This window comes from Tasmannia lanceolata, unplaced genomic scaffold (genome assembly GCF_043159265.1).
Source record: "Tasmannia lanceolata isolate RefF3 unplaced genomic scaffold, GAP_Taslan_0.1 ptg000007l, whole genome shotgun sequence".
In the NCBI taxonomy this organism is placed as follows: Eukaryota; Viridiplantae; Streptophyta; class Magnoliopsida; order Canellales; family Winteraceae; genus Tasmannia; species Tasmannia lanceolata.
The window spans coordinates 19,208,829-19,234,068 of record NW_027518684.1 but is presented as its reverse complement, the minus strand read 5'-3'; the positions used below and the strand labels follow the sequence as shown (position 1 = coordinate 19,234,068).

Here is a 25,240-nt window from a genome sequence, read left to right as displayed (position 1 = left end):
TAAGTGTCTTTTAGCTAGGAAGGAGCATAAAAGTGACTTTCCTTTTGGCATTTCCCTTCAACTACTTTCCCAGTAAAAGTCATCATTCCAAACTCAATATCTTCTAATTAAGATTGATCTTAGAATTCTAATAAACCAAACTCATGATATTCTAATTAAGATTGATCTTAGAATTCTAATAAGAGGTCACTTTTACGATCTAAGGTAAAAGACAAGATCTGGGTCCAAAAGATAAAAGAGTGGCTAGAGGAGCAAGAAACAAGAACATTTAAAAGGAGGGCAGAAGAATATAGAAAGGTGAGTGAACAGCAGCCAAGGCCCAAAAGGAGTTAAAAAGAGAGAAAGTGATCAAAACCCCTTACTCTATCCATAATAAAAAAAAATATAACCTATAGAATTTTTTGGGGTTTTTTTTTTTCTTCTAAGCCGTTGATTTTAGCAGTTCTCAATCTAATGGGTGGGATCTCCATTCAGCATGAGTTTTAACAACAGTGCGTGGTTCTGTTCTAGTGTTTATAATTTATACTCTCTTATTTATAATACTTAATGCAAAATTTCATTATATAAGATATAAGAGAAGAGAATTACAGATAAGCTTATATGAGCTCGAACTCATAAACAAGTGTGGGCCCAGATTGTTGGGGGATCCAAAGCATTCATTTGGAAGCCCCTATCATGGATAGGGTGTCCACAAAAAATCAGCTCCATTGGACCATCCTAACCCTTCCATTTGTGGAGGGAAAAATGGACAGTTATGTGGACTTTATTTTTGGCACACACCCGATCTGCCCATCTTTCCCTCCACAAATGGAAGGGATAGGATGATCATATAGACGTTATTTTTGGCACACACCCTATCCATGATAGGGCCTTTTAAATGAATGCTTTGGATCCCCAAAAAACATGGGCCCACATGAGTTTTTGACGCTCGAGCTCAGAAACACTATTCTCATAAGAGAATACTTTCTTAGAAAATACTGTAAGAAGAAAGATATCTATTAAATAGATAATTTAGATACGACATCTCTATTCTTTAAGATTTGGTCAGGGAAGTGATATATTCACCCTCTTTCCCAATGTATCATTTCCCTTAATTTTGTCCCTCTATTTTATTTTGAACTTATCAAATACATCATTAATTTGCATAAAATTAAGAGAGGAGTGAAAATATCAAAACAAGAATAAAGTGGCAAGTATTATAAGTAGAAATATAAGAGGAATGCTAAACTGAATGGTACCCCTGCAAAAATCAGCTGAGCCGAGCTTGGCCAGGCTCGGCCATGCTCGCGAGCCTTATCGAGCTCGGTTTATATTAATTTCACACCCTTAATCTTCCCTGGACAGGCCTATCTAGTGTAATTTGACTACTCTTTTTACACTATGGGGTGGTCCAAGTAACAAATGGGGTTTCAAAAAAGAAGTGACATATTTTGCCTCCCCCTTTCACTCCCTCGACAACCCTTTTAGTGTATATATTAATATATAATATATATATATATATATTTAAATATATTAAATTCTTAATGAGCCTTAACGAGCCGGCTCGGGCTCCGCTCGTCAAGCTTAACGAGCCTGGCCAGCCGGCTTAAGGATCCGAGCCGAGCCCGAGCCAAAATTGACACCCTTAAAACGCATTAATTATTTATTTACTTTTACATGTTTCGGTGCTATTATAAATGCAATTAGATTACGTGGATCGAGTGGGGCGCCCTTGTAGCTGATTTTTGCAGGGGCGCACCCTTCAATTTAGCACTCTTATATTATAGTGTTCGACTACAACGGCCATGGTCTCATAGCCAATAAGACACTGAACGAAAATGATCATAGCCCACAGTACATTGTTTGCTAATCAAGACTTTAGTGAGATAATTTCTACCGAGTGTCAAAAGACAATGGAGTTGTGCAACACGGGGATAGAAATCCTTGGATAAGTTTATCCAACCTTAATAAGAGAGAGAGAGAGCGAGAGAGAGGGTTTTTATGAAAACCCTCAAAAGTAAGGATCTCAACATTATTCAGTTGAACCAGGTTGGTATTCTCCATCTCAAACCCTTCTTCCACATCTTTCTTTAAGTGGATTTTCTTTTCTCTTTAAGAAACCCCACTTTATCTGTAAAAATCCATGTGTTTTTATAAAACTAAATTTCTTTTCTTTTGAAAGGTTACTCTTCCTTTATTATTATCAGAATTTCGAAATAATTTCACAATTTCTTGCTTTTATTTTCTTAGCACTGTTAGAGAAATAGCAAATGCCCTCCTGACATGCACATCTCGGAAACCCCTTTATCCATATATGGGATTTTAGTTTTCTTTACCGTGCTCTGTTTTTCTACATAATTTTGTTTTTTTTTTCGCTCTTTTTTCTGCATATAGGTAATGGGTTTTGCTCTGTTTTCGGCATACATGAGTTTTATTTTATAGTACTCTGTTTTCTGTTTATGGGTTTTCCTTTGCTTAGATTTCTACATTTGAGATTTTGTGTTGCTTAGCTCTTGTCTTGCTTCTTGTTTTCACAGTTCCGCAAAAGGGTTGGCACTATGGACGCTCTCACTACGTGTTGCATCGCCCGATTCGTTCTCCCATCGAGAAAAAACCGGTCTCTGAACCGGCGGTCTGTTTTTCCGGTTCTAGCCTCTAAGGAAGATCCTAAAATGGACCGGTGGGATCAGATGGAGCTCAAATTCGGACGCCTTATTGGAGAGGATCCGAAACTCACCCTAGCCAAGGTATCCAACAAAACCCATCTATGAAAAAAACCCTATTTAGGAATTGATATGTGCACTCCCTTGTTTCAATAATGGCACTCCGCCCTTTACTTTGCATTTCCTAATTAGGCTGTTACAATTCTCAATGTCATCTCAATAACTAATCAGAAAAGTGGTTTTTTTTTTTTTTTTTGAAAAGATAATATATTAAAAGGGGCCGAGATGGACCACACGAGATAAACAGATACAAGAAATAATAAAGCAAAACAGCAAAAATACATCAAAAAATCGCACACTTCTCACGGAGGAAGGAAATCGAACCACTCCAACCCTTCCTTAAAAACTCCAGATCGAGCGAGAGATCGAGCGAGGGAGTCCGCTTCCCCATTTGCTTCGCGACGAACATGCTTACAAACCATGGAGGATTCCTCAATAAGATCATGAATTTCCTCAAAGTAGTTTAAAAATCGCCACGGAGGAACCACGTGCCCCGATAACCACCCGATGACATTTGAAGAGTCTCCTTCCACAATTGTCCTATCATAAGAATCCAAACCGAGACGCTTAATCCCCTGATATGCGGCCCTTACCTCCGCTTCAGTCGAATCAGATATTCCAATTGGTCCTACGAAAGCCCACGACACTACCCCTCGGGAGTCCCTACAAAGGCCTCCAACCCCAGCTGGACCCGGATTCCCAAGACAGGACCCATCAAAATTCAATTTAATGTGACCATCAGGAGGGGCTTCCCACTTTAGGCATTTCTTCTCTCTTTGCAGACCTTCAGAGCACATAATGTGCCACCCCTCCCAAAGATCGAATGCTGAGACAAAATTAAACAAAGGGATACTTTTGACCCAAAAAATAACTAACGCTATAATTTTATTATATAACCAATAAGCTGACTTTGCCACACCTTCGAATACTCTCGAGTTTCGTTCCTTCCAAATAACCCACCACAATGCTATCAAACATAACCTCCATAGCACCTTACCTTTTTTTCTCCAGGGCACAAGATCCCAACTCAAAAATAAATCTGCGATCGACTTGGGGAAAACCCAACAAATGCCAAATCTGACCAGAATGAGGGCCCAAATCTCCCTTGAAAACTTACAGTGAATAAAAAGGTGATCAATCGATTCCCCATCCTCCATACAGAGCGAGCAATGATCCACCAGGCACATGCCCCTTTTTCTAAGAAAATCAATGGTCTGAATCCTCCCATTGCACACTGCCCAACTGAAAAAGGAGACCGATGGGGGGCCCAGAAACTTCCAAATACCAGCACAGCTAGGGGATCCAATCGCAGGTAGAAGATGATGATAAAAGGATTCCACTGAAAAAAATTCCAGAAGCATTCCAACTCCAGATCCGTTTGTCCAGCCCACTCCTTTTTATATAACACCCCTCAATAAGAGAAAGCAGGTGAGAGATTTCCGGTAATTCTCGGTCAAAAAAGTTCCTTCGGAAGCAAGGAGTCCAAACCACCTGATTGTGAATTCTCTGGAAGCAGTCAGAAACCTTCACTTCTTTGACCGAGGCCACTGAAAACAGCCCTGGAAATAGCACCGCCAAAGTTTCAGCAGCACACCAAGGGTCCAACCAAAATTTGATACGATCTCCTATGTATACTTTAAACCGAATGCCCGCCTCAAAATTTTGCTTGAGTCTCAAAATATTACGCCAAATTGATCCTCTTTTTTTACCATACTTATCGTCCGAACACCAGTTACCTTGTAAGAACCCATACTTGCTCCCTATAACTTTGACCCATAGCGAGGATTGTTCCACACCAAAACGCCATAACCATTTTCCCAAAAGAGCACGATTGAAAGTTTTCAACCTCCTTATCCCCAGCCCTCCATTTTTTAAAGGAACACAAACCTTTTCCCACTTTACTAAAGGAATTCCGCCTTTCGAATTTGACCCACCCCATAAGAATCTTCTTTGAAGCCTTTCAATTTTCAAAATGACACTTACCGGGCAGGTAAATAGGGATAGGTAATATACCGGAATGTTAGCTAAAACTGCCTTGACTAACACCAACCTTCCACCTTTCGACAGAAGTTTTCTCTTCCATGTTTCCAACCTTCTTTCTATTCTCTCTACAATAGGAGTCCATAGCTCTTTTCTCGGATTTCCAACTCCCAAAGGGAGCCCGAGATACGATGACGGTAATGACGCCAGCTTGCATCCCATCACATCTGCAAAATCGATAGCTTCTGCTAAGGGCGTATTTAAAGCAAACAAACTGGATTTCTGGAAATTTGATCGTTGACCGGTAATCAACTCATAGCATCTTAGCACAGCCTTCAGATTTTAATAAGAAAAGTGGTTAGTCCAGTGTTTGGGTTTTTTTTTAATTTCTTGAGGAATCATTGGTGTTCTGATAAGGGTACTGCTATTGGCACTACCGTGTTTTAATAATTGCACAAACCCACCTTGTCTTTTCTGTAGTAATTGGCTTCTGGGCTTTTTGGGAACTGTAATAACCTTTTTTACAGTTGTTTGAAGCAGAAAAGACAAAATGAGTTAGTGCAATTATCAAAACATGCTAGTTTCAATATCAGTAGGCGTTGGTAATTTTAGAAATGTGGTGTTTTCGAAATAGTGTTTGGTTGTTTTAATGAATAACTGAAATTTTAAGTTATGGGTTAGTTCTCAGATCCCCAGAAAAAGCGGAAAGGGAATTTATTAAAAATCCTATTGGGTTAGTTGGCTGCAATGCATTAGAGACATATATATAGCTCTCAAGATTAATTTCGATTACTGCTGAGGATAATATGTTTATACTACTTATATGATAAACTTGCTGTAGGAATGGAAAATAATATAAAGATTGCATCATTTTTATATGCATATTTCTAAGTTCTAACGTCCCTCATTTCCAATTTTAGTTATTATCAACTGATGTTGTTTGTACTTGTACAATGGTATGATGCCTTGAAATGAATATCAATATAATTTGAATTTTTTCTGAGAATTTTTGATGGAATAGAAGCACCCTTATTTCAAAAGGGACAATTTGCCTCGTTGGCGATTATACGGTAAATTTGTTAAATAAATCTAAGTGCATCTCACACTTTAATGGAGCAAGCATTGTTTTCCACTACAAATGATAAGTTTAATAAGAACCACAACTACAAAATATGCAGAGCACATAAAGCTAGTTGTGATTTTCTTCATCTCAGTGTCAACTATCTCGTTAGCCTCAAGACAAATGTGGGTAAAAGAGACCTCATGGCTACTACACATTTCAAATGTCTCACCTATAATCTTATCACTACTAAGGGTGGCAACGGTTCGGTTTGACCCCCAAACCGAAATTTGAATCGGTTTGGTTCTACCGAACCGAATTTCGGTTGGCCAATTTCGCCACCCCTTACCCATAGTCATTGGAAATTGGGGGCAACTGTTCGGTTTCGGTTCGGTTTGAAATTTGCATCGGTTTGGTTCTACCAAACCGAAACCGAATTTTCGGTTCGGTTTCGGTTCGGTTCAGATGATTTTGCCACCCTTAATCACTACCCTTAATTCCCCTAGTTGTTGATTCTTCTTTGGTTGGCAGTTCCTTTTTCTTTATAGAATGAAGCATTCTAGCGTTCCACCCATTCTGATGGATTGTTTTAGAAAAGGTGTGACAAAATTTTAGGGAGTTAAAAAATCATAAAAAAAAAGACACTAGAGAAACATAAAGCAACACATAAGGATGCATTTTGTTAGGTCTATCATCCATTAGTTCTGTCTAGAACTCACATAATCTAAGTAGTGTACATTTAGATCACATAAAGTGAGGGTTTTGCTAGATCTAAAACTCCTTGTTTAATTGGGATTTTTTTTAAACCAAGTAGGCCCTTAGGCCATGTCCAGCAACAAAGAATTTTAGTGCGGGTGGTAGAAGGAGATATTTGAGAGGGCACGGATGAGTTGAGGGTGAGAAGTAGCTAAAAAATCAAGAAAACGTCGATAAAATTTTGAGTGGAGTTTTGTTTCCTAATTTTTCGGGCTTTTCTTGCCCTCTTCTCCCTCAGTTTCTCTAGTATCTATCCCTCTCCCACCGTCTCTCACCATTGGGTAAGCTAATATTCCAGGAAAAAAAAATTGATGGTAGCCAAATGTGCCCTTAATGGGCATCTATTTTCTATGAGAAGCAGTGAGAAGACAAAAATTAGTCATAAAAAATCAGAAGACTCAGAACAGACCAAGATGACCTGATCTGTTGTAGCTGACTGGAAGAAGGTCTGTTGCTTTTTGACCTTTGTTCCAGGTTTAGCTTTACAATTTCCGTACCAGAACAGTTCATTCTGGAAGGCAACTATGTGTCCATGAGAAGATATTAACAGTCATCTTCCACATACAGTTTGTCCGACAAATATTTGCAAATTTCAGAGCTGACTAATTACCAATTGGGGTCGTTAGTTCTTAAATGACAGGTGCAACTTATGTAGTTTCCCATCTGTAGGGCGTTTCTTTCTTGTGGTAAATTCAGTGTTTAAAACGTGGGTGCAGGTCAAAATGAGACCAAAAAAAATCATTGTCCACGTTCCGCAGCCAAGGGAAAACTGAAAAAGGGAGCCGATTCAGGGGAGTCCATGATGGCACGGGGGAGTTTTAAAACTATGGGTGTATGGAGTTTTAAAACTATGGGTGTATTACATCCTGATCCTTTTTGTTTCTTAATGAGTTACGCATACAGATGCAACACAAGGACAGAGACAGATGCGGAGGCACTAGACGCCCTCCAAAACATTGATGCCTAGAGAAACCGTGCAGGGCACTTAGGAGATGTTGGCTGTAACGTTATGATGTAAAATATGAAAGCAAGAACTATCCAGCTGCATCGCTATCCAAAACAATATTGTACCACACAGTTTCTTTTGGCATGAGAGAGGTGACTGGGCATCATAGGATATAATCGGTCACATAAGCGCATCTGATTGTAGACAGACCATTACAAAATGGTGGATGATATTTCAACTGCCTGAGTTATTGGATGTTGTAAAAGTGTGGATGTTGTGCAAGACTTTTACAAGCCTCTTGTTGTTGTTTTTAGTGTCGGACACTTGATGTAGGACCATCTTGCTCTGATACGGTGATACCAATTTGATGCTTAAAGATCTATTGAATATTGAAGGGAATATCTTTCAAAGATTAGGAAGTTTTAGTCGACTAGGGTGAGAAATAAAGTATGAGCAAAGGAAGTAGGCTATGCCGGTTGTTGGGATCCGAATTTACTGGCAAAATTAGATTCTTGTAGTAGGGAATATGGTGAAAAGGATCGGTGAAAATTAGGGTTTTTGATCCTAAGATATATGATTAGATAAAAAAATATTTCTACTAGGTTTAGGGTAGGTTTGAAAGGGTGCAGACGTATACCAGGAAAGGTACAAGCCTATGCTAGGAAGGTTTAGGCAAGGGTCGTTGTCGTTACTCTCCTCTTTAGTTCTTCCGATCCGTCCAGAGTCTTGAATCTAAAATTCAGTTTGGGATGTTATGAAATGGTTTCCTGTCAAAGTTTGAATTTTCACAAATCAAGAGTATTTGGAATAAACATTGGAATGGATGAGGTGCGAGGAATTGCAGGGGTTATGGGTTGTTCATTGGATTCTCTACTGTCCATTTACCTTGGTTTGCCCTTGGGAGTGGGAAGACCAAAGAAGGTTTTTTGGGAATCGATTGTAGGAAGGATTGAGAAGAGATTGGACACCTGGAAGCGAAATCTAGTGTCGAAAGGGGGCGCTTAACTTTGATCAAGCCAGTATTGGCCAATATCCCTGTTTACTTCTTATCCCTCTTCAAATGCCCCATTAGTGTTGTTAATAGATTGAAGAAAATTCAAAGAAGACTTCTTCTTTTTTTGGTGTCTGTGTGTGTGTTGGGGCGCGCGAAGGTGTGTTTGTGGGGGGGATCGGGCGGGAAAAAAGGTTTCCCTCTTGTTAAGTGGGAAAATGTTTGCAAATCAATCAAGGCTGGTAGTCTTGGGATCAGAAGAATTAAGGAGACGAATCAGGCTCTCCTAGGCAAATGGCTTTGGAGATTTGGGGAAGAGGCTTCTAATCTTTGGGCCAAGGTGATTGCTAGTAAGTATGGGTCTGCTTTTGTTGGTCACTGGGAATCAAAGGATTCTTTTAGTCACAAAGGGGTCGCTGTTTGGCAGGACATCTTACGTTCCAATCATAAGTTTCAAGCTAGAATTAGTTTCAGAGGTTACTCGGGGGGATCACATAAGATTTTGGCATGGTAGTTAGTGTTCACCTTCTCCTCTCAAGGAGATTTTTCCGGATTTTTTCGCAGTGGCGGCATCGTAGGGGGCGTCCGTTAGTGAATGTTTTGAACGTCATCAAAATAAGGTTTGTTTGGATGCCAGAATTTAGAAGAAACTTCCTTCAGAGAGAGCTCGAATTGCTAGATAGGCTGCTTGAGATCCTAGAAGGCTGCTATGTAAGATCGTCGGGTGAGGATATTCGGGTTTGGATCTGGAACCATGATTTTAAATTTCCACCAAAACTGACACGAAATGACCAAAATGTTTTGTTTCCATCCACCGAAACCGAAATGCATAAACCAAAATCGTAAATATAATAGTCGTATGCTATATTAGTATGTATTATATAATTATATTTATATGAAGTGAATGAAAAGTGTGGTGCATGCATTATTTATAAATATTTATATGAATTACATGTGAAATTTGGCAGGAAATTTTGGTTTATGCATTTCGGACACTACGGAAACGGAAACAGAATTCGATTTAACAGTGAATTACATGTGAATTTCGGACGGCCTCTGGGGTTTCCGTTTACAATTACAGTGAATTACATGTTAAATCCTTTTACTTCCACCTTGTCTCGTGCCCTTCTCTCTCCAAACTTCCCAAGGTTTGGTCCTTCCAGAAATGTTGATCATTGACCATGGTGTGATCTGTGTGGAGGTTGGCGAGTCTGCAAATCATTTGCTTTTGCACTGCAGAATGGCTAGAGCAGTGTCGTGTCGTTTATTCAATAGGTTTGGCATTTCATGGGTGTTTCTTGCCAAACTCGTTGAGCTCTTGAAAAGTTGGCCTTTTGTCCCTTAAAAGGTATAGTTTTCTGGAACGTATCCTTCCTTGTGGTAGTCTGAGTGCTTTGGAAAGAAAGAAACACACGGGTCTTCAAAGGTTGGGCGAAAAGCTGCCAATATCTTTTTACCATAGTGTTAGCCCTTACGATCTCTTAGGTTGAATTAATCCCTTGCTTTAGTTTTTTTTTTTTTCTGCTTACGATTGGCATGGCTGGAGGGGGATTTTGTTCAGTTCATAATCTAGGCTTAGGATTGTGCAAGCTTGGGAGCCTCCGAATCCAGGGTTCCTTAAGCTTAATTTTGATGGTTCTAGTCTTGGAAACCCGGGCCCTCTGATATTGAGGGGGCTGCTTAGAAACAATGAGGGATAGGTGTTGTGGGCTTTCTCGGGTCCAATTGGAGACGCTGACGCTAGTGAAGTGGAAGTGAAAGCCATCTTTCATGGGATTAAACACTTGGAACGTGACATCTTGGACAAGGTTATGGTGGAAGGGGACTCTCTAAATGCCATTAAATGGCTTGGTGACTCTTCAATTATTCCATGGAGATTTGCTCAATATTTTGACGAGATCAAAGACATAGTTAATTGTCACGACATTTCTTTTCATCACTTTAGAAGATCTGCCAATTGCAAAGCTGATAAGCACGCTAGGGATGGGGCGCGAGGTGTTTCCAATGTGGACTTGGAGTTTTTCAACTTCCTTCCACCCGACCCCTAGGCCATTCTTATCCTTGGACATTTATTTCTTTGGATTGTATTTGTTTCCTTCTTTTGTATTCTTCTTACCATCTCGGTCTTTCTCATTAATGAATTGCCCTCCCATTCAAAAAAGAAGAAAAATTAAGGGGCGCGAGGGTTGTGGTGAGATGATACGAGTGAAACCATTATTTTGAAAATCTTACGATTTACGATTCAAATCTTACAATTCGAATCAAATCGTATGCATTTCGATTTGAATCTCATAATTGTATCTTAATTTGTATGAAACTTGCAATTTTCGATTGAATCTTACGATTCAATACTAAATCGTACGATTCAAGCGATTTATCCTAATTAAGTTTTTTATAAAAGAAAATAGGACTTTCTTTTGAAAGATCCTCTTTCCATTCTGCATTAGAAGAACCCTTTGAAAGCTCTCTCTTGAGAAAGAATAAGATTGAGGAGGCGGAGATCAAAGGAATCAAACAAACTTGAACCCATCAAGCACAATGCATGTGCTTGAGGGCATTACTTACATTGAGGTGAGAGACAATCGAACAAATCAAACCTATTTGAACCCGTCAAGCACAATGCATGTGCTTGAGGGCATTCCTTACATTGAGGTGAGAGACGACTATAATGAGGACAACATCGATGACTTGACAATTTTTTATAATTGATATTTGTCATTTGATACTTTAGGCTTTAAGAATTGATATGTTGTATTATTTTTAAGATTGTTATCTAAAATGCGTGAGTTTGGATGGGAGTAGATGATTAGTATGTGATAAGTTTGTTAGCAAACAATTCGTATTATGTTATTGAATAACTAATCATGGTAGATTTTTATTTAAATTAATGAATTTGAATAAATAATAAATAATTGACTATTTTATTATTTTCTACTTTTTTATGATTTTTTTAATATTTTTGATATACATGTATCTGTGTGTGTATAAAAATCTTAATGAATCCCACAATTTACGATCTGAATCATTCTACCCCTATCACAATTTACGATTCTGATTTTCAAAACATTGAGTGAAACAAGAAGATAAATTAAGGTTTTGAAGTTTTAGGCAATGTGAGGAATATTTCTGCTCCCTGAGCATATTGTTTTTGTGGAAGAAACTAAGAAAAGAAGTGAGGAAGTAAGAGAAATATAGATTACAAGTAATAAAGAAATAAGATACTTATCTTAGATCACCTCACCAAGAGTTTTCCTTGGCACCTCACCAAAGAAGTATTTTATTCTAGAATCACACTAGCAATCCTGATGCTTCCCCCTAAGATTGTATACTTTGAGGAATTGATCACCTTATACATGTATGTGTGTGTGTTTATAAAAGTCTGAACGAATCTCACAATTTACGATCAGAATCATTCTACCCCTATTACAATTTACGATTCAATTCTGATTTTCAAAACATTGAGTGAAACAAGAAGATAAATTAAGGTTTTGAAGTTTTAGGCAATGTGAGGAATATTTCTTCTCTCTGAGCATATTGTTTTGGTGGAAGAAACTAAGAAAAGAAGTGAGGAAGTAAGAGAAATATCTATTACAAGTAATAAAGAAATAAGATACTTATCTTAGATCACCGCACCAAGAGTTTTCCTTGGCATCTCACCAAAGAAGTATTTTATGCTAGAATCACACTAGTAATCCAGATGCTTCCCCCTAAGATTGTATACTTTGAGGAATTGATCACCTTAATTCCTATCACCTAACCCCTCTCCATCTTTTCTCTAGCACACTTCCTTCCAATTCACCAAATGTTTGATTTTTTTTCTACTTGCCTTCCCACGACAAATCTCTTTGGAGCCCCTTCACCTTATGATCCATATCTTTTGGCATCCTGAAGAGGGGCATGAAGTCGATGGGTATATTGAAAGGGTCGCGTTGATAAGAGCAAGGTTTTAAATTCCGGTTTCGGTTTCGATTTCGGTTGCCATGGACCTGGAAACATTTTGGTTTCAGTTTGAAATTTCTATGGAAATCCTGTAAAATCACAAAACATATAGAAACATAAGCAAATGATAAAATTTATATATGAAATTTCAGAAAATGCTAAAGTAAGCACAAATAGACACTTAAAAACCATCACATGTGCAAGACAAACCATACATAATGGTTTTAAAACATGGAACACCTAGTGACATGCATCGCGCGTGTCTGATAATTTAGTACATACCGAATTTCGAATGTACAATTCAACTAAACTCAACTAAGCCTTGTCCCGAACTAGTTGGGGTCGGCTAATGAATCCTTTAGAAAAATTTCATGAAGAAGGTGAAAGAATCTATCCGGCTCAAATTGACTAAGTCTAATCCTTACAGTAGTTGGGTTCGTCTACATGGATCATTTTCTTCCATTCTCCCCTATCCAAGGTCATGTTCGTTGTTATGTTCCTAGCCATCAAGTCTTTCCTCACTCTTTCTACCCAAGTTGTTTTCAGTATGCCCCTTCCTCTTTTTACTCCATCAACTTGGCATGAGTCACTCCTCACTAGAGCATCCAAGGCCTACGTTGGATATGCCCAAACCATCTTAAGCGGTGCTCTCTCATCTTCTCCTCAATTGGTGCCCCCCCCACCTTTTTATGGATGTCCTCATTTTTAATTCTATCTAACCTTGTGTGGCCGCACATCCATCTAAGCATTCGCATCTCCGCTACACTCATCTTATGCACATGCTGCTTCTTGGTGGCCCAACATTCTGAGCCGTAAAGCATGGCTGGCCTCACAGCTATCTTATAAAACTTTCCCTTCAACTTGGTAGGTATTTTACGGTCACACAGAACTCGTGAAGCATGTTTCCACTTCAACCAACTTGCTCAATCTCTCCTTCCTTATGTAAGATTGAACCAAGATAGCGAAAGATATCCCTCTTAGGTACCTCCTGTCTAGTCATATTTACTACATCCTTGCCCCGCCTCCTTACATTACTAAAGTTGCACCCCATATACTCTGTCTTAGTCCTACTCAGTCTAAAACCTTTGGATTCCACAGTAGTTCTCCATAACTCTAACTTAGCATTAACTCCTGCTTTGGTTTCATCAATTAATACTATGTCATCTGCAAATAACATACACCACGGCACCTCATCCTAGATACCCTCCATAAGTTCATCCATATCTTGCGTAAAAAGATAAGGGCACCGAATTTCATATGTAATTCCTATAAATATTATACATAATACATGCACCACATTTCGCATGCAGTTCATATAAATATAATTATGTAATACATATTGATGTAGCATACCACTGTTTCTCTTAACGATTTTGGTTTATGCATTTCAGTTGTTTCAGCTTCAGTTCGATGGGGATGGAAACGGAAACATTTATGTTGTTTCGTGTCAGTTTCAGTGGAAATTTAAAACTATCGATAAGAGTCACTCTCCTCCCGAAAGTTATGTAGTTCTTCTTCCAACCTGCAAGTTTCTCCTCCATCTTCTCAATCACCGGGGCCCATATGGCCTTGGATGGCATACCCACCCCTAAGGGGAGCCCGAGGAAAGACATAGGAAGAGTATCCACTTTGCAAGATCTCCGCCAACACCCCCAACAACTATGTATTTTTAAAATTAAAATTTATTCAATGTATCTCTGTGAAACCTAGTTTACATTCCCACATCTTAGTCTTGATTTTTTATTCCGTGCAGTTTACATAGTTCTTATAGTTCTTGTTATCAAAATTTCTAGAATCCCACTACCAACTTTTTTAAGAAAAATTGTCCACCATTGTTATGGGTTTTTTACCTTTCTCTTTCGATGGATCTTTTGGCTGATTTTTATTTGCTACTCTTGCCAATGAATTCCAATGTTTGAATGTCATTTTGCAGATAATGGGGAGGAGATCAAACCCAGATATCTCTTACCTGGATATTGAGAAAGATTTTGGAAAAAATAAAGGTAAATTGAATTATGAAAATGTTAATGTTCCACTGCATGGGAATAAGGACAAAGAGCCATCTAGTTCTTTGAACAACTTGCATTCCCCAAGCAAAGATATACATACAGAAAAGAAGTTAAATCTTTCGCGCCCTATCATGAAGAAAGGAATCAAAGTTGAGGAGCGAGATAATGAACCAGATGCAACTGAGACAAAGTCGAGCCAATTGCCACAAAAGATTGATACCAAGGGGGTTTCTAACGTTACCTTGCGAAAGCCTGCTATTGTGCAAGGTGATGACATTGAAATGGATAAATCTTCAAAGTTGAAAATTAAACCAAACTTATTCTTGAAAATGAAGAAGGGGCCTATTGAAAATTTTCGTGACATAGCCTTGTTAAAGAAGCCTAACCCAATGGCATTCTCCTTGGATTCCAATCAAGGGAGCACGTCTTCTAGTAATTTTGCTGGATCAAGCTCCGGAAAAGTGACCAATATGTCTGGTAATTTCAATGTTTCGGACCGAAATGGGACATCATCGGATAGTATGGGGATGAATTCAGATGATGTTCAACATCTTGGAGAACCTTCAGAGAATAACAATACCTTTTTCTCCGGATTATATGTACCAGGGGATGAGCTCAAATTAGGTAATGCACTAGACTCTTTAACCAATCTTAATGTTGTTGCAATTTAAAAAATAACATTGCACTTGATTTCTCAAGGATTACAGCCACCAGAGCTGAGTGATGCTCGACCACCTGTAGGAGAAGCAGCTATAACTAAGCCTTTGGATCTGAGCCCAGTTCACACCGACGGCAGTATATCTATCCAAGCTGCCCTACAAGGGAAACCCCAAAGGTGTTTTTAGCTTCCATTTGTAAAGGAACCACTTATTTTGTTGTGCATTGCTTATTTCTGTTTCTGGGTCATTAGCTTTGTTGGTTAAGATTTTGTTTGGCTATAGGTTGGACCCATCAATAAAACAAAGACCTCATCCTGGTGAAGTCGACAAAGTCAATTCGAAAGATGAAAGAGATAATGATGCTGATGAAATTCAACACTTCCTATCAACAACTCTTGATGTGCTCTCTCTCTCTCTCTCTCTCTCTCTCTCTCTCCCTCCCTCCCTCTCTCTGGGGAATGGCCCGCTGTTACTCTATTCTTTTAAGACAATTTTTGAATTGATTTTGTCAGATTATAAAAGATAAACTTGTTCAAATAAATGTTGAATCTGACTATGCTAGGAAACTGTAGGAACGTGAAGATGGTGATTGGACAAGGGCAGAGGATCTGCTTCATACAGGAGAAAGGGCCGAAGTGGAGTTGATTAGCTGCAACAGCAGAGGTTTCGTTGTAAGTTCACTTTTTTTTCTTGAAGTATCCCTAGGAACTAAGCCCACTTGTTCAGTTTTTTCTTTTCTTTTTTTCACTATCTGTAATTGTCATTTTTTTTCTTTCCTGCTATTTCTTTCTCTCTCATCAGAACATTTCCTTACCTTACAGGTATCATTTGGCTCATTGGTAGGTTTCCTGCCATACCGAAATCTTGGTGCCAAATGGAAATTTTTGGCTTTTGAATCATGGCTGAGAAAGAAAGGCTTAGACCCATCCTCATATAAGCAGAATTTGAGCATGCTTGAACGTTACGAAGTTCGAAACAAGAGTCTTGCACTGGATTCAAATCCAAATGTAGATATAGATCAGAAAATTGAAGAAAAACAGGTCCCTGATGTGAAATTGGATGATCTTCTCGAGATGTACAATGTAGAGAAGATCAAATTCTTGTCATCCTTTGTTGGCCAGGTTTGAAGAACTTGGTTCGATTTTAGAATCTTATCTTTTTCCATTTTCAATCTTGTTCGACACTGACCTTTCTCTCATGTCACAGAGGATCAAAGTAAGTGTGCTATTGGCTGATAGAAACTCTAGAAGGCTAATGTTCTCTTTGAGGCCAAAAGAAAAGGAAGAGCTGGCTGAGAAAAAGAGAAGTGTCATGGTACGTAGCCCTGCTCACAATCTAATTGTCCGAACACTGTTCAAAAATTGGGGTTTACTCGGTCGAACCCATTCAAATCTTGGTGGTTTTATGAAGAATAGGCCAAGTTGACGGTTGATTATTAGGAGTTTGGACTTGGCAACCAGAATTTGTGAAACTTGGTGACTCAGCCATATTCCATGTCAATAATTGAGGTTTTGAACATTGAGCTATGGCAGCTTTTCTTCACTCCTACTTCATCTTTAATGTTTACCCTCTGAAATCTTGGAAGTGACTATTCTTTTCATTTTAAAGGCATGAATGGACTTGCAATATAACTTATCTAGTCAATGGACTTAAAATACAGTGGGGTCCACATTGTTTGGGTGATCCAAAGCATTCATTTGATGGGCTCTCACATAGATATGGTGTGCCCAAAAAATCAGCTCCATACATCTTGAAGTGAATATTTTTTTTCATGTGGAAGGCATGAACAGATTGTAATGTAAATATGTCTATTTTTTATGGCTGCAAAGTCTATGTTCCTGACCCTCGTTTTTTTGGAAACACCATTATTATTATTTTCTCATCGACGGCAACTTTTTTTTTCTATTGTTATATTTGTGTATGAACAAGCCAAAGTAGAAGCATATTAATGAACTGACTGGTAGAGATGAGCAGAGGTACAGATGAGTGGAGAGTATTCAAACACACCAAAGACTGATTGTAATATATTAGAAGAGATAAGTGTTCCTACACGGCCGTGTAGATAAGCTTATCTACTCCTCCCTTTTAAAAGTACAGTGGGCCCACACATTGTGGATGATCCAAAGCATTCATTTGATAGGTCTTATCATAGATAGGGTGTGCCCAAAAAATCAGCACCAAAGGGTCATCCTAGCCCTTCGTTTTGTTGGGCCTTGTAGAAACAGAATGGACGCATCTTACGCATCTTACACAGTGCGTCCATTCTGTTTCTACAAGGCCCAACAAAACGAAGGGCTAGGATGACCCTTTGGTGCTGATTTTTTGGGCACACCCTATCTATGATAAGACCTATCAAATGAATGCTTTGGATCATCCACAATGAGTGGGCCCACTGTACTTTTTAAGGGAGGAGTAGATAAGCTTATCTACACGGCCGTGTAGGAACACTTATCTCATATTAGAATGCATCATTTGAAGCCATTTCTTGCTTTTTAGGATGGCCTGTTATAGTCAGAAGTCTAGGATGATGACCTTTAATTTTCTGAATTTATGAAATAGATATTTCTTTTTCGGTCCTTTTTTCTTAGTGTATGTAACAGATATATGGGCCACTAGTTCTTAACTTATTACGTACCCTATGCAGGCCAAACTTAGCATTGGGGATGTTGTGAAATGTTACATCAAGAAGATCACTTATTTTGGTATATTTGTCGAGGTAATTAGAAACTTTTGCTGCTTCTTGTTCTCATGAAACCATTGTTTAAAAATTCTGACCCAGACCAGAACCTGCCAAGATAAAATTGAGTCGACCCAGGCGAGTCAATGATTGGTATTGTCAATTTTTCATTAACTTGCGTGGGCCAAATGAGTTTCTGCTTGACTCGTTAGTGCAGAACTCGGACCAGACGAGAACCTGGCCTAGGTAAAATTAAGTCAACTTGGGCGAGTTGATGATAACTGGGATTTTTTAAACAGTGGATGAGGTTTTTTTTTTAAGAGAAATTTTTCTGGCCATATTTTAACCAAATAAAATTTTGAAGGTTGAAGGAGCACCTGCGCTGATTCACCAGTCGGAGGTGTCATGGGATGCAACTTTAGATCCATCATCATATTTCAAAATTGGTCAGGTACTTATAGTGCATTCTCTCGTCAATGTTTTTCATTTGTCAATGGAAGAAAGTGGTCAATTTTTTGGCATTTGCAGATATGGTCCTGAGAATGAATTAAAGATGGAGTCTTTTGTTCTGGACAAAGTTTATATTTATGACTTCATGTGTGGGAGTGTGCCTTACAAAGCATATAGCGTTAACACAAAAGGATCCATATTGCCTACGCTTTATGGTCATCCTTGTTGCTAGCTGTTGTTACCTTAACACAAGGTTCAGTATTCTCCAGATTTAACCTGTTGTGGACTACCATAAATGGTTGCGTTTCAGATTGTGGAGGCAAAAGTTCACCAGCTGGATTTTGCACTTGAGCGTATCACATTGTCATTAAAGGAAATAACGGTAATCTATCTAAAATCTTTCTTATCTTTCTAGCAGGTTTACTACAAAGTGTAAGGAAATTCTCGTGTAAAGCACTAAAAGTTTGTGTTTCATGTTGTTTATGGCAGCCAGACCCACTACAAGAGGCACTGGACTCTGTGATTGATGACCGAAATCCTTTAGATGGGAGCATTGCAACAGTACAAGCAGATGTTGAGGTTCTTGACTCCAACTTGATAATAGAAACAATAAAATTTTCTTTGGGTAATCTGGATGATGCGTTAAATATAAACAGTTGAATGGTTTGTGTCGTGTTGTTGCTGCATTTTAGTCTAGCAATATATTTCCAGCTATTCATAACTACTTGACAAAATTCCTATTTTTTGGGTTGGAACTTATCCGAAAACTTAATTAACGCATGAAAAACAATTCTCTATGGATTTTGTTATGTTGGTTTGTGGTTTTGTCAACTTAGTTTCTTTATTGCCAATAAAAAAAAAACTTAGTTTCATTATTATTAATTACTCATGCCATATCCTTTTGGCTTAGACACATGGTAAGATGATGCCTGAACAGCTAAAATATTGAAATATATGTTTAATGTAGATATTTTTTAATAGTGGAGATAATATATTTTAATAGTTGACCCATCGCCGTGAAGCTTATAGGAACTCAGTGGGTTAGGGTTCCACCTAGGAGCATGTATGACCTCATGTAGCAAATTGCACCTATAGGAGCCCCAAGAACTCCCAAGTCGTCTATAGCAGGAGGTAACATAGCTGAAGATCGAGGTGCAAATCGATTTGTTCATCCTGATCACACATTGGAACACCCTTATGTACCTCTCCTTCCATATGTACCAAAGAGTAGCATTGAGGCAGAGGTTCCACAATACTTTTGCTCTTGCAAAATTGGGAAAGATGTTCAATACTACAATCGAGCTAGGGAAAACCCACTATACATCAAAGAGCCTCAGGACAAAACACCAAACATGTGAGACGACTTCACAATGGATCAAGAGGTGATATTTTTTTAAAAGAAAACTAATTAAAATGGAAGAAAGATTACAAGCGTACATCAAAAGGCAAGGAAATCCCAGAATACAAATGGAGCAAGAAGTGCTCAACCGACTCCACACCCGCCACACACATCGAGCAATGGTTGATGTTGATCCGCTGAAGATGATGGGATGATCCATAGTCAGAATCATGACTAGATAGGCAGTCCAGTAGAAGGCAATGACAAGGGGAGGCAGGGGTGTGCGATAGTCTGGGAGACGACCTTGAGTGAACATTACTCTTAGTGATCCAAAGATAGAACAGGCGAGCCGAGAATTCCCCCACATGGCACCATTAAATAGATGATACATTAGATTAAATATATCGTCTATTTAATGTATAAATATTAGCTCATTTGAGTATAAAATATAGAAAAATGTATGCGTTAGAAGCGGAGGTGCGAGCAGTCCATCAAGGATTAAAATTATTGTCTAGAGATAGAGAGGTCAATGTAATTGTGGAAGGGGACTTCTTGAATATAATTAGGTGGCTTCAAGGGACGCATTCCCACCCATGGAGATTTGACAGATTCTTTGATGAGATATTTGATTGGGCGGGTTCTTCTTCATGGGTATACAATCATGTGTGGCGCTTAGCTAATGAGGTGGCGATCATCTACCAAGAATTGGGGTGTCTAAAGAAGCGCTCTCCTTGTTTGACTCCCTTCCTCCTTGACTTTTTTTTTGCTTTGTAGCTTGTTAAATGTATCTCTCAAGGTATTGTTTGCATGTACTTTTGACCATCTCGGGACCCCTTTTTTGCAATAAAATTGGCGATCATTCAAAAAATATATAGAAAAATGTATTCATTTGAATAATTTTATATAACTTTAAAACAAATCAATTGCATGCCTCACATATACTATCCAATATTATACTATCATTCTATACATATTTATCTGTGAAAGTGAAAAGTATTGAAGAATGTATTTTGATAATAATGCACTAAATTTAAAACTATAGACAATATCTTTTTCTTTTTTTTTTGAAAAGTTTTTGAAAACCGTGCCCCATTTTTATAATCAAGACCATGGTTGTTGCAAACCTAGGGTTCCCGGATCATTTTCTGGGAACTTTGAAGCTTTAGAATTGTTTCTTATTTAGATTAGTAAGCAATATACACCCCCAATCGAAATAAACAACACATGATAATCAAGCACTAGTTACTTTCAAAAAATAATAGTAATAATAATAATCAAGCACAAGTAGATTTTTTATAGAGATCCAAAACTTTAAAATTAATTCATCAGTAGAATTTAACTCGTACAAGTAAAAAGTTCCAACAATAGGTTCTTAATTAAAAGGAATTCAACTAAGGAAATCATAACTCAATAATATATCAAACAAATCAGATCTACCAACTAAATCATAACTACACTTTAAAAGGAGTCTAACGGGATATAAGGTTAATGGGGTTGATAGGTTTAGAGTATGAAGCAGGGGAAATAAGATGAGAAGGATTAGGGTTCAGGTTGAGGGGAAAGTCACAAGAGAGCATGGGTATGCTAACAAGAAAATAGATAATGGATCCGTACATGGGATGGCATTTTTTTTTTTTTTCAATGGTTGGGATGGCATATTGGGTCTCGGTCGTCACCTTGCCTTGCTGCAGGTTTTCTCCTAGAGGGAGAAGAGGAATGGCTAGATTATAGAGGTAAAGGGCTGATCTCAGCCAAGATAATAAGGGAAGAATGGGGAATCAAGAATAAGAAAGCGATCAATATCAACAAAGGTATAATTTTCAAAAAATATATATATCAAGATATCGTCATTCAAAAAAAAAAATTGCTATTTAGGAAAAGAGAGACAGATCAAGATCAATAAAGAGATCAAAATCAAGAAAAGAGGGGGGAGGAGGAGGGGTGAAAACAAACGGAAAGTGAGAAAAAGAGGGGAATAGAGAAATGAGACTGCAGAGAAAGAGGGGTGAACAAAAAAGGAAGTGTGAGAAAAGAATGTAAGCAGGGAGGAAGATGGTGAAATGGGTGGTGGAAGGTGAAGGGAGAAGGGAGAAAGAGGGAAAATTTTAGTGAGGGAAGGAGAGGAGTAAGGAGGGACGACTAGATTAGAGAGGTGGAAGAAAAGGGGGTTTCTTATTCACATTTTCCAACATTGCAGTTTTGGTGGGGGTCATGGATATTTATACGGAGGATTAAGTTATTTAAATGGTGGGGCCCATACTTGAAGGTCAAAACACAATGTATTAAAAGGTTTTTAAGTAGATTTTATTAGGGGTTTGGCTAATAGGAAATAAGATACAAGTGGGATAGGGCTAAAAGGCTATACAAAGTGGGTTTAAAAGGATAAGTAGGTCATGGAAAGGGGGTGAGGTGGGCCATAGGCTGGTGTGGACATCTCTCACATCTAGGCTAAATAAAATGCTAGTAAATCAAATAAAAATACGAGAAATTATATGTGAGTGGGCATACAAACACGTAAATGTGGTACCACCCTTGATATTTGATCCAACAATAGCTTCTCAAAAAGTGAACTGCTGTTGGATCAAATATCAAGGGCGGTACCGTCATTACGTGTTTGTACACCCACTCATCATACAATTTCTCATAAAAATACTCCCTGAAAGAGAAATAACTCATGTCCAATAATCTTACATAAAATAAAATAAAACTGAATCTAACGGCGCTAAGTAATGGTTGGATCACATCAATGGTGCAAAATGAGAAAGTACCCCTATCGTAGGAGTTAATTTTCAAACCAAAACCACCGTCTCCATAGCCATATTCGACTGCCAAACAATATCAATGCCGGCCAGGGTCTTGCTTCCCGACCAAACTCTCCTCCGATGTATTATTGGTCGTGCAGTGAGACTCTGGGCAGTCCGTCTTGAAAATTAACTCGTGATGAATGGTATTTTTGTCATGTCATTAAATTGGTTTTACGCCTAGTGGTGAAAACCACTACTTTTCATCTTTTCGCGGACATGTGGCATGTCTGTATGGATTTTGCTGGTAATGAAAACAGGATTGAGTTTTCATAGCAGCCCTCTTTTTGCGAAGAGTATATAGAACAATAAAAAAATCTAATTAAGGCTGTGTACTAATAGACATGGTAATGCATATCTGCAAATTCCATTCACATATTTATGCAATAGTGTTTTTTCTTTCAATCTGCAGTGACCCTACAATGTTTAGGATGCAGGATGTTAATTTATATTTAATTGCATATCTTACTTAAGGTTCATCTAAATGCTTTTACCAATCCCAGTACTGTTTTGAAGCCATGGTGGAGGTCAAACTAAAATGTAAATGTCAGTTTATTAAGCTTCACTGACATCAATTTCTGAAAGGGAGATGATATCAAAACTTCTCTTATTTTCTGTATAGTTTGTTCAGATTGTACCAGCCAATGAAAAATTGTAAAAGAGTGCCACTATCAAAACAAGGAATTGCCTGTATTATCTCCTTCTTTGAAAAGGAAAGTTATTGTTAAAAGATAAAATAATTACTTTAATAAATTATATTAACATTCTTTTTATTTGCTACATGAGTGGTGTGTATATTTTACATGCTAGATGAATGGTTTTCCATGGCTAATGGTATATTTGAATATAATATTGGGCAGTGGGCTGATGTGGAATCACTTATCAAAGAACTACAGCAGATCGAAGGCATTCAATCTGTTTCAAAAGGCCGTTTTTTCTTGAGCCCTGGTCTAGCTCCAACCTTTCAGGTACACTCCACTAACTGCCATAGGTTAGAAACATGAAACTCAATTTATTCATTGAGGTCTCAATGTATTGGTTTGAGTTGATTTGGTGAAATGAGTACCCAATTGACTTAAACTATGCCATAAGAATTTTGTCTTCCCATGCTGAGGATTATGCTCATTTCTCAGTTGAATGTCCATGATTAAGTTTGCATTGATTGTTGTGTTTGTTTGCTGTCTATGGTTTGAAAAAAGAAATAATAAGAGTCAGCATATTATCTCTATCTATCTATAATATATGCTTAGCACGTTTCTTTCCATGGGAAATTTTTATTGGAAAACTTCTTCCATGAGAAATTTGTACAGGAATTTTTTCTATGGTTATTTTTTTCCACGCCTCATGCATATAGCATGGGTGGGTACACTAACTCCACCCAAACAATGAAATAGTCTAGGGCTCACCATTTTACACCTCATTTTTTATGGGTGATCAAATTACACTCATGTATAGCACGGGTGGACCCAACATTTTACACCTCATGTTTTGATAGGGTGGGCCAACATCTCCACACAAACTATGCAGAGCGTAGGGTCCTCCATTTTATACCTTTTATAGGATAGAGGCCACAATTTCACACACCTCATGTTTTGATGTGTGGATCCCATAACTCTAGCTAAACTCATGCATATGGGTGGGGGGCCCATAAGTTTGCACCTCATGTTTTCATGGGGTGGGGCCCACCATTTTACACACATGCATAGCATGTGTCGGGAATGCTAGAGACTATGTGCATGCATAATTTACTCCACATTGATGTTCAAATTCCAAGTTCTCAACACTGAATGCTTAAGTTTCATATGGTCTTCTTCACTGGAAACAAATGGAGAAAAGACTATGTCCAATTCCTAGTCTCTGTGTCATTAATCTTCTTTTTTTGCAGGTTTATATGGCTTCCATGTTCGAGAATCAATACAAATTACTTGCTCGGTCGGGAAACAAAGTACAAGAGGTATTAAATTTAGGGTTCTGATGTCGATGCTTATTATAAGAAGCACTCCCTTATTTTGATTTGCACTTCTCTTTTTATTTGAATTCTTGGTGATAGCTTGCTGCAAATAATGCCAGCCAAAGAAAGAAACAAATAAAACCTTAAAGAAATGAATGGAATAACGTTATAAAGAAACAAATACATTATATGTAAAAATTACAGAACCCCAATGATTAAAGAATACATTGAATTCTCAAACTATACTTGTAGTTGTGTTCTTCAACACGAAAATGCTCTCATCTATGAATAAGTCAAAGGTATTATGGTCATTTACAAGGGAGATTGCTCGATCAATATTGTTAAGAGAGGTTGCAGTCAACCTTGTTCAGAACTAGGACGGTCTGGTCTTCCTCTAAGTATGACTGAAGCTTAAAGTTCCTTCTATTCCATGGCATCTGATATTGCTTTTATCTTTCTTTGTTATTTCCAAAATAAGTTGCTTATTGTGGATCACAAGAAACCAAGATGAACTCAAATGGTTAGCCCCCACCATTGAATGGGCAGAGGTATAAAAATTACCCTGATCAGCTAAGTAAAACTTAAAAAGTGGAGATTGCAGTTCTTCTCAGGCTCTCTCATTTGATGTAATGTAGCTTGCTTCTAAGTTACTACTTGTCTATAGTATAAGAAGAATTAAGAAGTTTATGCTTCTTCTTTTTTTGCAGGTGCTAGTGCGAGCTTCCTTGGACAAAGAGCAGATGAAAGCTGTAATTCTAACATGTACAAATAGGGTGGAGTAATCAATTTTATTATTTTTTGGTTTATTGATTACTGTAAATTCCAATTACCTATCACTTGGCTGGCAGTTTAGTGTCTTATAAATTTGTGGTTAATCAATTTCTTGGATATGTATAGCCAGATGACACTATAATAAGGGCAAACATTTTGTTTCCCTGAAAAGTCCTTGTTTGGATTGCAGGAAAAACATTTCTTGAGGA

At 38.1% G+C, this 25,240-nt stretch overlaps 1 protein-coding gene across 2 annotated transcripts; it reads left to right on the top strand.

The window, feature by feature from the left end:
* Positions 1–1,871: 1,871 nt before the first annotated feature.
* On the top strand, positions 1,872–25,148 carry LOC143882210 (Nucleic acid-binding, OB-fold-like protein). 2 transcript variants are annotated; one of them, XM_077385684.1, is made up of 15 exons: positions 1,872–2,028; positions 2,517–2,726; positions 14,308–15,007; positions 15,125–15,218; positions 15,325–15,442; positions 15,615–15,713; positions 15,864–16,163; positions 16,249–16,356; positions 17,687–17,758; positions 18,084–18,170; positions 18,480–18,551; positions 18,659–18,748; positions 23,170–23,277; positions 24,195–24,263; positions 24,968–25,148. In XM_077385684.1, exons 1-15 carry the CDS (start codon positions 1,981–1,983, stop codon positions 25,040–25,042), a joined length of 2,250 nt encoding a protein of 749 aa, XP_077241799.1. In that variant the 5' UTR covers positions 1,872–1,980; the 3' UTR covers positions 25,043–25,148. The 2 variants fall into 2 exon arrangements, with proteins under 2 accessions (XP_077241799.1, XP_077241798.1); XM_077385683.1 differs by having other exon boundaries at positions 15,083–15,218.
* Positions 25,149–25,240: the final 92 nt, after the last annotated feature.

Excerpts from the sequence above, each read along its gene's own strand:
- LOC143882210 (XM_077385683.1), top strand. The coding sequence starts at position 1,981 with ATGAAAACCCTCAAAAGTAAGGATCTCAACATTATTCAGTTGAACCAG. Across the intron at positions 2,727-14,307 it reads CGAAACTCACCCTAGCCAAG|ATAATGGGGAGGAGATCAAA; the intron begins GTATCCAACAAA and ends GTCATTTTGCAG. Across the intron at positions 18,552-18,658 it reads TGTCATTAAAGGAAATAACG|CCAGACCCACTACAAGAGGC; the intron begins GTAATCTATCTA and ends TGTTTATGGCAG.